Raw genomic sequence first — 12666 nt, 5'->3', positions numbered from 1 at the left:
TATTTATAGTAAGAGAAAGGAGTAAGATTAAGAACAAAAATTGTGCTTAAATTCTGAGAGATTACTAAGAAGTTCTTCATTGTTTTGAAAGTATATATAGAATGTATCACCATCTCAGCAGTGACCTAAGTTCCTGCTGTGCCAGAGCACCTTGCTATAAATATGTGTGATGATAAGAGAATCAATTCATGTTTAGCGTTTCACAGTTGTTGACATAAAGCTTAGAATATAAATAGGAGAGATACACTGACAAAAAAATATAAAAAATAAATGTGTTTTTTAAAGCTGGGAAATTATTTAGTGCCATGACTGTCACTCTTCTTTTTTTTAGTTCCTCTTCCTCTCAGAAGTTTTACAGTGGAGAGCTCAGACCACTCCCGACCATGTGCTTTATACACTACTTAACTGCAGGGTAAGCAGTGCTGACCGGTGCTCTGACAAGCTGCAGTGCAGCAAGTGACATGCTGGTGTTACAGCTCCACCTCCTTGCACTGTGTCTGGATGTGGCTCTTTCTGTTTCTTTTTCCATTAATACCCAGCTGGTATATTTAGTGTCTGTGTAGGCAGAGAGGAAAAGAGAATAATAATTGTTGAGTGTCAAAATACAGATTGCTTTTGTATCAGGCACCCCATCTTATACATGTCTCATTTCTTTTTCTACCACATACATGTGGGTGAGCTGCAACTGCAAATCTATTTCAATACTCTTCATTCTGGTACTGAAGAGTAGTCCTCAGTACTGCTCGCAATCTTGGTTTCTAATTTGAAAAGCACAAGCTTGACAAAATCAAAGCACTTTTTCTACATGAAGTGATGATTATTGGTTTGGAGAATGGGCCTTCTGCAAGGAGATGCAAGAATGGAGAAAGGATTTAAAGAGATGTGTTCAGAATCCAGAACACAGAACACTGCAGAGGATCACTTGTACATCTCTCTGCATGTCTTGATGCCAGGCTGCCACAACATTTCATTGACTATCAGAAATGAATTACTTCATATCAAAAAGTGCAGAGCTCATGTTTACAGAGGGCGGGTGATGACAGGCTTCTTAGACAGCTGTAGATGACAAACCTGTGATTCCCAAGACCGTCACAGAGCAGGAAAGCCTGATTTCAAACCACCCTGCCTTACTACCTATAGACATATCTGTCAAAAGTGGGAAACATATCTGGTATGTGAGGGTCTTATGAAAGGGAGGGGCTTGAGATATTCACCTGTGCAACCTGGAATAGCTGGCATTTGTTCTTAGCCCATATGGTCCATGAACAACTTAAGTGGTATCATAAACCTCCAGCAATTTGTGAACATCTGCTAGATCACCAGTTATTGTACTTACAGGATATGCTCCCCTAGCCTGTATTACAGTGGTGGTAGGAAGTTCAGTTTGAGGCTACAGATGAGTCATTAAGTTAATCTGTTTTAATTCAGAGCAGTAGCTAGCATTTGTGAAGATTTCCATTGTAACAGACAATGGTGAAGTACTGATTTAGTTATCTGCAGGAAAGCAGAAAAGTTGAGAAGTAATGCTGTTTATAGATGCAGTATTACAACATTGAATGAGTGGATTGTTCTGTCCTGTAAGTGAGGAGCAGAGATGCTATGAGAAAGAAATAGTGCTGTCCCATCTCCTTCACACAGGCTGTTGCTTTTGAGTTTTAAGTAATGCCAGTCTTTGCATGCTGGCAGAAGGGTTCAGACAGTGGGAGGGAAGGATACAATGTGAGGATGAGGATTAATGAAACAATTGATTGTTCCTTAGAAGTGAAAATCAGTTCAGTTTTGAAATTCAGTTTCTCTGCTCCTTTAATACTCCCAGTGTGGAATATGTCCTCTTGTGAAATCTGAGAGGTTTATTGTTTTATGGAGAGATTCGGTGTCTAATGGAAAGGAGAGACAGGGCTGGTGAGTTTTAGCCTAAGTAAATTTTATTACCCATCTTGAATCGTAGTTCATTTGTAACTTCTCCCTTTTTGTCCTCCTTTCATCTTGTATGTACACACTGTTTTCAAACATCCAGACATCTCACAGTTGATGACTAACAGAAATTCACTGAGATCAGAGACTTCCTATAACCCAAACAATTTGTGAGATTAGATTTCTAACATAGCTCAGTGCCCTGTTTTTAGTTTGTCTTCTGATGTAGCACCTTCCTATTACATTACATTATACATTTCAGGTATGAAACCCAAAGGTAACAGTCATCTCCACTCACCCATGATTCTTCACCAACAGTAGAATTCATACCAGGACTTCATATAAACACTGCAGTTCTTCCTGTGCACCTGCAGCAAGTGCCAGAGTTCTTAATTGAGCTTTTCCCAAAAGTGTGTGATTTGCAGAATTCTATTCCTTTCTATGTCAGTAAGGCTTGTAGTACTCATGGATGTGGGGTAGCAAAAGGATCCATCTCCACATGACTATTGAATGTCTACTGTGAGCAACTGCTCAGACGTTGGGTCGCTTTGGCCGTGCCTAGAGCTGGTCAGATGGAACAGTCCATATAGTTGAATGTGTCCTTAGAAAAAGTTCTCATAGTAGAACAATCCGGAAAACCTATCAGAATTACCTGAAATGCATTTTTCCCCCCTGTTAGATTAAGTTCTTCCTTGACAGTGTTTGAGGTGTGACGTTTCTAAATGCACAGTGATGCATGATAACATGCTGTGACCCTACTTCCAGATCTTTCTCCAGCTGCTCTCTCTCCTCTCTGAAGCTTGTGATCGATACGTACTGTGGTGGTGTGAGGGGTAATGCTGATGAATAGGAATCAGCAGTCAAGTCAAATCCTTAGCGTTTCTTGCCCTGTTTTAATATAATTCGAAGAATATTTCTGTAAAACAGAAAACCTTATTACTGACCAGATTTATTTAAATTCAATAAATGTCTTTTCTCTTTCATTTATATGCATGCGTGTAGCTTTTGTTCTAGACTAATTCTTTTCCCCTGTCACAAAGTATTGTTTTCTCTGATGCCTTTTGTTTCATCTATGAAAGTATTTCCCCCGTGCCATTTGGCTTCATTCCGAGGTGCTGACAATGAGATGCTATTTTCAGGGTTGCTCTCTGCAGATCCTCTGTATTGCTGTGTAAGACCACAAAAGCACTTTCCTGGCTGTAGCAGGAATGCTGCATGTGTAGCAAGAGAAGGAGTACAATTTACATGAGCATGAGGTTGGCATGCTACTGTGACTTCCTTGGTTAGAAAGGAAGCACTTTTGGGGACACTTAGTACAGAGAGAGGAATGGAGAATGTTCCTTTCCTTGACAAACATCCTTTTTCCCTCCAGCTACAGTTTGGCATCAGACTGAACGTTTCTTTAAATAAAGTGACTGTGTAACATATTGTAGCTTTAGGAAACTGCAGCACCTCATCCAGTAGCTTCTAGTCTTCAGAGGAGAACAAAAATCAATGCAATGCATTGTCATCTGTGATGTTTATCTTTCTTCCTGTGCAGGGAACAATAGCCAACTCATTAACGTGTGTCCAGCTACATAAGCGAGCAGAGAAGATAGCCGTCATGCTGATGGAAAGGGGGCATTTGCAAGATGGAGACCATGTGGCATTGGTTTACCCGCCAGGTAAAGAGCTATGTTCAGCGCCTTGATGCTCTCAAAAGTTAATCATGAGCCTGTAGAACAGTACAGCACAGGTTTTACCAGCCTGTGAACCAGGTGAACTGGCAATACAAAATCTTTGTCCTATGTGCATTTCTCTGAACTTAGTTGAACTTAAAGATTTTCCCTTTGTGTATTTGTATGAACATAGATACTATATGTATGGGTTCAGATTAAGATTAAGTGGTACTTTTAAAACCCACTAAGCAGTCAAATCTAAACAGCAATTCACTGCTTTGCTTTCAGTTTGCTTGAAACACACTATTTTATGAGCACGTGGTTCTGCTAATATATTCCATCTGCTGAATGTTCTTAGGTTCACCTGTCAAATTCCCTTTTGAAAGTACTGCGTTTCATGAGTATAAAGCAGCAATATCTGCAAAATAATTAACCTTTTTAGAGCAGAAATATGATAAATAGTGGATGATTAAGAAATACCCCAAAATAATCAGTATTTTGTATATATGCAGATCATTTACACAGCTCTGTGGTTTGATTTTTTCTACTATGGCATAAGGACTTTAAGCTTGCATTAACCAGTGCCATCTTTGCCATTTGTTTAAAGTTATTTCTGCTCTAGTGCTGCTCTTTTATCTTAAGCATTTTGTGTGTCTTGGTGAAATAAACAGTCTCATTTTAAGTCTGGATTGTGATATTTCAGTTGAAAGAGACTGCAAGATAATGGTTAAATCATTATCACTTTTAAGCAGTTTCTCAATGATTAATATGAGAAATCCTTTTCCACAAAATAAATGTGTATTTTAAACTTAAGGTTTTATTTCCTGCATTTCGCTTGTCCTGCATAAATCATATTATCAGAGGAACAATAAACCTGTCTGTACTCCAGATCTGTTGCCAGTGGAATAGTGAAACAGTCCCCATTGTTATCTTGGCGCAGCCTGTGTACAGAACGAGAGAACTATCAAGGAGAAGTCACGGGGTCTTTGTGCCGTTGTCAGCTCAGCTTCCTTCTATGGCCTGGTGTGTCCACAGTCTGACACCTGCAGTCAATATTTATAAATAGGAATGCTTAGTTTTATGTTAGGAGCAGGGATTCAAAACCAAGGGTCCATTTTTGATTGTGAAATTTCAGGTAGACAAGTCAAAGCTGTGTGTCTGCAGTTAAAAATAGCTTGAGAAAGAAAATGTCTAACAAGCCTTCAGATGTTCCTTATGCAGCTGATAGGAACAAACAGCATTTCCTTATCCTTTTGCTGGGACATCCCACTTCTAGAAACTCATTTGAGTGTAAATGAAATTTAGGAAGATAATTCATCTGTAGAAATAGATAATTCATCTGTAGTCTTTTTACTAGTTACTTCCTGATCATGAAAGTAGAGCTCACCGAAATGATGATATCTGGCTTCAGCTTTGTGTGTCATCGTTGGTTTTTCATGCTCAGGAGAACAGTGCAATTGAAAGTAATCAGTGAAGCTGAACAAATACTGACAAGGGACTGAAAAAGAAGTCTGTTAAAGGACTTAGTCACTCATTTAACCTTCTGAGTTGAGTCCCAAATAATATTTATGCTGACACAGATGTCTGTGATGAAATGATTTGATTTTCAGGGGAGGATTTTTGTTTTGTTCTTCATGCAGGAATAGACCTGATTGCCGCGTTTTATGGTTGCCTGTATGCAGGCTGTGTGCCAATAACAGTTCGACCTCCACATCCCCAGAACATAGCGACAACGTTACCTACAGTGAAGATGATTGTGGAGGTGAGCAGGCATCTGGAAGTGCACAAGCAGATGAAATGGGCAGTGGACTTGTGTAGTGTTTGGGTACAGTATAAATGGTTTACTGTTAAGTGGGTGATAATGAGTTACAGTTAAATAGGTGATGTAGATTGAAGGGTTGTATTCCTTCCAGGATTTCAAGATTTCAGTATGTTTCAGAGTCAGGGCTGTTTGACAGCGTGCAACTCCTGACTTCAACAGTCAGCATTTTTCTGCTGTTGTGCTACATCCAGGAAACTGAGCAATATGCCAAGCATGGTAGGATTCCCCACCTGGCAGTGCTACACTCAGCATCAATAAAAATCCCAATGGAAAAGCTTTTGCCAATGGAAAGCTTAGCTTGGCTCATGCTGAACCCAGTTGTTTTGCAGTTTGAAGCAATTACAAAGTTCTGTTGTGAAGATATTGGTTGGTGTTTCTGTTTTTGTCCGGGGAAGTATTACTCAGGCCTTTTATTTAATACTTTATTCTGGTATTTTGGCTTCACCTGAGCACATTTTATCTCTGATTCTCACGAGTAACTACATTTCTAATCTAATGAATGGAATTCCAAATCTCTGAAATAACAGAATTTGAAAGAAATGTGATTTAATTGATTATTTCAACTAGCGATAGTTATAATTTGGTTCTTTCCTCACTGTATCAGATGCCTCAAAATGTCAGTAGAAGTATGAGAAAATGGCCTGTTGTCTTCAGGATTCTCATTATTTGCTGTTTTTCCACTTGGTGTTTTTAAGCATCATCTGTTAAAGTTATAGAAGTGGGGTAAAATGAGTTTCTCCTGGTTCTCCTTTGATGTCTAATAGGCAAACCAGGTCTGACTGGTTTCTCACTGAATAAGTAGGGCAGGTCTAAGGACTTGCAAGCATTTTCTCTTAAAGACAAAAAGTCAAGACTGACTATAAATAAAATAGTGGTAATTATTAGTGATATTAATGCTGATCTGTCTTGAAAACCTCTCAGCTCTGTTTTGCACAACTGTTCTTTCATTTTGGAGGGGGATGACCTTTTGGAAATTATAACATTGAGTTTTTATAATCAGAAAGAAATATTCTTGTAGTTGCTACTAAAATATCTTTTTAAATGCATCTAAAAGAAGAGCAGCTTCAGCATGTATCATCTAAAATTCGGAGCAGGTGGTAGTTACAGTAAATTCTCCATTCCTTAGTGGAACTTTAACTTAGAGTTACCTCTGACAATATCAGAAGAATTATGAATGCTTTATCACCAGCACTAGAATCAGAAATATATGACTAACGTAAAATTGACTAAAGACAGTAAAAATGCTCATATAAGTGTCAGGCTAGGTGTTGGTTTATGTTAAAATATTGTTTATAAACCAAGATATATTATCTTGATATAGGAAATGTTCTGGTCACAGTCTTCTGTACTGGCATCCTGGGTTGATAAGTGATATAGTGTACTGGAAAAGTCACATTCTCACTGCTAAGGTGCCTTTAGTTTCATTACAATACTCTGCGCAAACGGCAATTTTAATGTAATTTGTAAAACTCGTATGGCTTTGTCTGCTTTGTGAGCTGAATTTTTTGTGTATCTTTTCACCTCCTGATTAGAAAATATAAGACTAATATATCTGTGTCCTGTTCTGGCATAAAACAAATCATGGTCTTGCTCATTTTGAGAAGAATTAATCAGCATCCCATTGTGTTATTACTTGTTTGTTAAATTCCTAGGTGAGCCGCTCTGCTTGCTTAATGACTACACAATTAATATGTAAATTGTTACGATCACGAGAGGCAGCAGCGGCAGTGGATGTCAGAACGTGGCCTCCAGTACTAGATACAGGTGAGTGCCAAGGCCAGGGCTCTGCTGCCTTTTTGTCCTCATTTGTCAAGCATTGATAGGTCTTTCTGTCACTAAGAGTGAGTAAGTAAGTGAGTGAGTAAGATAAATCCATTCGTTCTTTATTTTCACCAGATGACTTGCCAAAGAAACGGCCTGCACAGATCTACAAACCTTCAAACCCTGAAACACTTGCTTACCTAGACTTCAGTGTCTCCACAACTGGAATGCTAGCAGGGGTAAAGGTAGGAGCTTCTTTTAACAGCTGGCATTCCTGCTCCCATGCCTGGCTGGCAGGTAGTACATTGCTGCATATTTGTAAATTCTATTGATTTTGTTAATAGAAGTTGAACTGCTTCCTCCCTTACAGTCATTATTTGATTACTTTAAATTGGCTTTATTGGCTTTTCCATACTGCTGTCCATTGTGCAGGAAGTTTTTAACTCTTCTCCTGGTCTAGCATGCCTGCAGATAGCCTAATAGCTTGTCTGCCTGAAACATTCTTTAACGGAAGCATCTATTCACTCTCATTTATGAAGGAAATGAAATTCAGTCTTCCCTCTTCTAACTTGCTCCAGTGCCCATCTATTGTTTGTTCCTCATTGCAGCCTAACTGCTGGCCATTGGTTTTGAATATTCTCTTAGTCATTTAATTAAGAAAACTCGTACATTTCTGGTATATTTACCTCGTACAAGATTAATGCAATCGGCAAACAGTGTGTTTATGTAGTTGTACTTGATAAGCTTTGGCATGTTGAGCTTTTTAAATCTCTATTCTGACATTTCCTCCAACATTCAACACAGTTTATCAAAACTGTTTTTTCTGTCTTGTAACATGTGTGTTATTCCAATATTGGTTTCAGCAATGCACAGGCAGAGGTAAAATCCCTCTCGTATTATTATCTGTTACTTCCTAACTCCTGTCTGTCACATATCCAAGGACTATGATTACTTTGACATCATCCATTTTCAGAAACTGTAAGAAAACAAAGATATTAACAAAGAAAGCCTTGTTTACCCAATTTGAAGCATAAGTGAAGTGACCTGCCCAAGGCTGACTAATGGCTAAATGTCTGAGCTGGCTTATGGTTATGTATCAGACACTCCTAGATTAGTATCATCTAACTTGAGATGATGAACTATCATACCTACTAGACATGGACGAGTCTTTGGGCTCCTCAATTGTTAACAGACAGAAGCAGAGACTTTCAGTGTGTAATTCCTCTGGTTTATTTGAAACATCTATTTTTGAATTGAGGCGAATGTCATTTAAGTCTTCATTTCCTCAGCAGGGAGTCTTAAATGATTGTTTGAGACATATTCATCTGTATTAAATCAGATCTGAATTCCACCTTATCAGACCTGTAGAACTGACTACTAATTATACAAAGTCAATACTGGGAGACCTTTCAAGATAGTCAAGGCCAGGGCAAGGTGAAGAATTCAATGTGGCTAAAAGGAAATGCAGATAAATATCTCATGGAGTTCTTGATTAGCCCCAGATATCTGAGTCATAAACCCTCCAGATTGCTAGTTCAGCAAGTTTATATAAATAGTGCCATCTACTAGATCATTGCCAGTGATTAAATAATTATGGATGGATCACCAGAGGCCACAAGGCTTGTCATAATGCAGTGGTGATTAATCAAAAAACAATGGCTAAACAATTTACATGGCTTCTGAAAAGCTGTTAGATGTTTTATAGTCACTTTGGAAGTAGTAAATTCCACACAGGTTTACTCTCAACTTTTTCCACAGCTTGAACCCAGTAAGGTGTAAAAAATCACAGAATAACACTGGTTGTCTTGCAGAGTTCAGTTTAATCCTCTATGGATAAAAATGATCTTGACTGAGCTAGAGAAGAATTAACCTCTTCAAACTGCAGACATTCACAGTGTGGGCACCTGTTTTGAGCTGGTCTTTGTGCATCACTTGGAGCACATCCCGCTTCAGTTATGGCATTGACAGACAGCAGAAAAAAAGTAACTTCTTGGGTGACTTCATTCTATTTATTAAGGACCAACTAAATTTTACCTATCAGGTGCTTGTTTTCCCCTGCTGACTGTAATAGCGCTTAAGGAAACTAGGCCAATATGTAACAAAGATCAAAGACTAGATGAATTAAATCCTATGGAGGCTGCCCTTCTAACACAGGGGTTCTGGCTACTAACAGAGAGGACAAGGATTAAAGTAAGTTATTGTGTTCCCACTGTATTTTGAACTATTAAGCCCAAATGGGTGAATCTGTAGGAAACATCCTAACACAGTTGTACTGAAATGTTGTCAATAAGGAGGTTTGAAATTACTAGAAAAAATGCATCAGAAAAATATCTTTTTGATGAGTGTTTTTGTTTCTTTTTTCCACTGGCTTTATTTTGGAGAGCTCTCAAGATTAAACAAAGAAACAAAAAGCCTGTTTCTCAGCTAGCAGCAGGTTAACAAAGACATTTTACAGAATGTTTAGTGTCTGTTGGAGGCTGCTGAATGATTTGCTTCTTACTCCCATTTTGCATACAAAAACCTCTCTAATCTAAAAATGTATTGACAATATTCTGTCTTTATTGTATAAGTACCTCCTTTGAAATATATGACTGAAGATCAACAAAGTACTTCAAATTACATTCATGTCCTGCAGTCATTCATGCCTTTGTTCCTCCAGAAAGTTTAGCTCATTATCGTTAGGTTTGCATACAGCTTAGAGCGCATCTTTAAACCACACACGGCTTTCTCCATGAAACACTTCAAAATTATCATTCTTTCTGTCTCTCCATCCCTTCCATGGTTATTTGGATGTCCTCTTGAAGGAAAATTTGTTTTCTTAGTTATAAATTACTTGTGTATTTACACTGAGCACAAAGTCAATATTTATCTGTTTTCTTCATCCTGTAACTGATTTAACACTTGGCTCAGTTTGGGAATGAGTCTTCCGAGTGATATAGTTGATCATTTTAATTACTTCACTGTTGTCTTTCAGATGTCTCATGCAGCCACTAGTGCCTTTTGTCGTTCTATTAAGCTGCAGTGTGAGCTTTATCCCTCCAGAGAAGTTGCTATCTGTCTGGATCCGTACTGTGGACTTGGGTTTGTCCTCTGGTGCCTCTGCAGGTGAGATTTCTCCTCAACCCTTTACAATATCACTTCCATTGTGCTATAACACAACAATCAGGATGGGAGGAACAGATAGTACATCTGGGACTATCACAGGCAATTAGAATTGCCAGGAGCTGTATGGAGAATGCTGTGCAGAGAATACACTTGCTTTGAGTGGGGCATGGCTGTAGGTATTTAAGGCTGAGGAGTGCAGAGCATCACCGTGCCTGTTCATTGAACTCCTGCTGTTTCACCGCTCTTTCTGCCTAGTCTGACGTGTTTTATTTGATGAAGACAGTACTCTACCAAGGTAGCTTTAAGGAAGTGGCTTCCTGGTTTCCTCTTTTTCATTCTGTAATCTGAAAGCACAGGTGGATATTGGGGGACTTCCTCATTTGTGAGACACGTGGATGTGATTTTTTTATAGTGTTGTGTAAGAGTGTTTTATTACAGAAGGTACTTGTATGGCAATAGCAAAGCTATGAAAAATATTTCCTGTTAAATGCGAATCAGCTTTTTTATGAAGAGGAATTGTAGAAATTGAACAGTTCTGTCAGTCTCTGTGCTCCAGGAGGTTACAGTTCAGCACTGAAAGCAGTTCCATTGATTTTTTTGAGTTCTTCTTCTTTTGATTTTTCTAAGACAGCTGAGTTGATGTAGAGGCAGAAGGGACGAGCTGTGTGAATGTTAATGGAGCACAGTTTTATAAAGACATCTCAGAATAGTCCAGCGTCTTTATCCATGGAAAGTTCTTTGGTGTTAACAGTACTGCTGGTTTTAGTTATTGAAACCAAGATAACCCAGGGCAGTAAAAGTGCTACAGCTCTGGAAAAGCATTTTACTAATTTAATAAATATTTGAAAGAAATGTTATCTAAGAACTGCTGCAGCAATTTATTTTCAGCAAGTGTTGCTTGTTTAAAAGAACTCTACTGGCTCTGTCATTGCCCTTGCCTTTTAAAACATATTAAGTATGAAACAGGCCAAAGGTTAACAGTCTTTATTATCCTGTTCATCAGTAGTCCTTAGCTTAAACTATACTTGCCCTAATACTACTTTCTGTTTTGAAGAAGTGTTATTCCAGTGTCTTGTTTTCCTAGTCCAAAAATACTGAAGATTCAAAAAACATTTCCACAAGGCTGAGACTTTAAGTAAATCACTCTGTAAATTATTTTTTTAAAAAATATTGATATTTTGAAGTCAGCTGCATATTTATTCTATAGATTCATGTGTCAGCACTGTTAGACCTTTCCTGTGCTGAGCTGTCAGATTCGTTGGCAAAGCTAAATCTGCGGAGATGCATTCATTGACTTAAGGCCATGGAAGGACTGTAGAGCACTATGGGATAATTCAGCTAAGGAGAACGGGGTAATGTGTAACATGGAACATCCAGTAATAAATTCTATGTAACATCAATATATAGCCATAGAATATAGATAAATATTGGCATGTCAAAAAACTGAGTATGTTGTGGTGTCTGCAAAACTCATTGATACGGAAATTCTTGTTTATTCCAGAGAACAGTGTTTGGAATGAGCAAGCATTTGCTGCTCTTAAGTCCTTACCAGTACTGTTAATGTCAGCCTTCCACAGAATTTTGACTATGAACAAGGCAGCAGACCTCTGGGAGAAAGAATCGAGGTCTGTGATACTCTATAAAATAGAAGATTTCATACCATTTTCAAAGAAAAGAAAGGAAAATAAGGAGCTGAAGGAACTGAAATCGGGGCAACACTCTAATCTTGTGAACCATTGTGTCAATCTCTTCTTTGTCACTGATTTTGTTCCTGTAAAACCAGGAAGATTGCAGGCTGCTTGAACTGTGACTGTCATTTAAAGAAAGCTGACATCAGATACGGCTTCATTAATTCTTCTTACAAACTGAATTTCCATTTCATTACTATTTTAGAAATGGGTATTATTTGATGTGTTCTGTAATAGCAAAAAGATACATCCTGGAGCTTATTAGAATCTTACTTTTTATAACTGAAAACTTTGCAACTTTGCAGTTTAACCTTTGTAGTTTGGTATACCAAAATACTTCCCAACATTTTTCAACCCAGATTCTACCTCAGAGGATTCTACTGGAAAGCTTAAGGTTGTCTGTCACCAGTGCCATTAGCTAAATTAATACTTCTTATGGCACATGGAAATGAAGTCAGATCTTCAATTTTTCATCAGCTGTGGGATTTTGAGAGTTAAATAGGAACTTTTTGTTTTAGGAACCCAGCAGGAAGAGAAAGCAACCAACTCTACTGGTTGCAGTTGAAATGAGCAGTACATTTGAGTTCCTTTGTTAACTAGACTGAATTAATAATTCATTTTAATAATTTTAAATAAATTATATTAGTAATACTGAGAAACCGTGATTATAACAGTGCAAGTGAGTAAGATTCAAAATAGACCAGAGGATCTGGACTTT

At 38.1% G+C, this 12666-nt stretch overlaps 1 protein-coding gene across 6 annotated transcripts in view; it reads left to right on the top strand.

The window, feature by feature from the left end:
• DIP2C (disco interacting protein 2 homolog C) overlaps window positions 1-12666 on the top strand; it is a 255726-nt gene that overhangs the window by 201716 nt on the left and 41344 nt on the right. For all 6 annotated transcript variants that reach the window (XM_015853072.2, XM_015853070.2, XM_015853073.2 and 3 more), the window contains 6 exons: window positions 332-412; window positions 3455-3578; window positions 5213-5334; window positions 7047-7158; window positions 7291-7400; window positions 10130-10260. In XM_015853072.2, the coding sequence (XP_015708558.1) occupies window positions 332-412; window positions 3455-3578; window positions 5213-5334; window positions 7047-7158; window positions 7291-7400; window positions 10130-10260 (680 nt within the window). The remainder of the gene's footprint in view (window positions 1-331; window positions 413-3454; window positions 3579-5212; window positions 5335-7046; window positions 7159-7290; window positions 7401-10129; window positions 10261-12666) is intronic.

This window comes from Coturnix japonica, chromosome 2 (assembly GCF_001577835.2).
Source record: "Coturnix japonica isolate 7356 chromosome 2, Coturnix japonica 2.1, whole genome shotgun sequence".
Taxonomy (NCBI): domain Eukaryota; kingdom Metazoa; phylum Chordata; class Aves; order Galliformes; family Phasianidae; genus Coturnix; species Coturnix japonica.
Note: the sequence above shows the minus strand (reverse complement) of the source record. Positions and strands in the feature narration are given on the sequence as shown.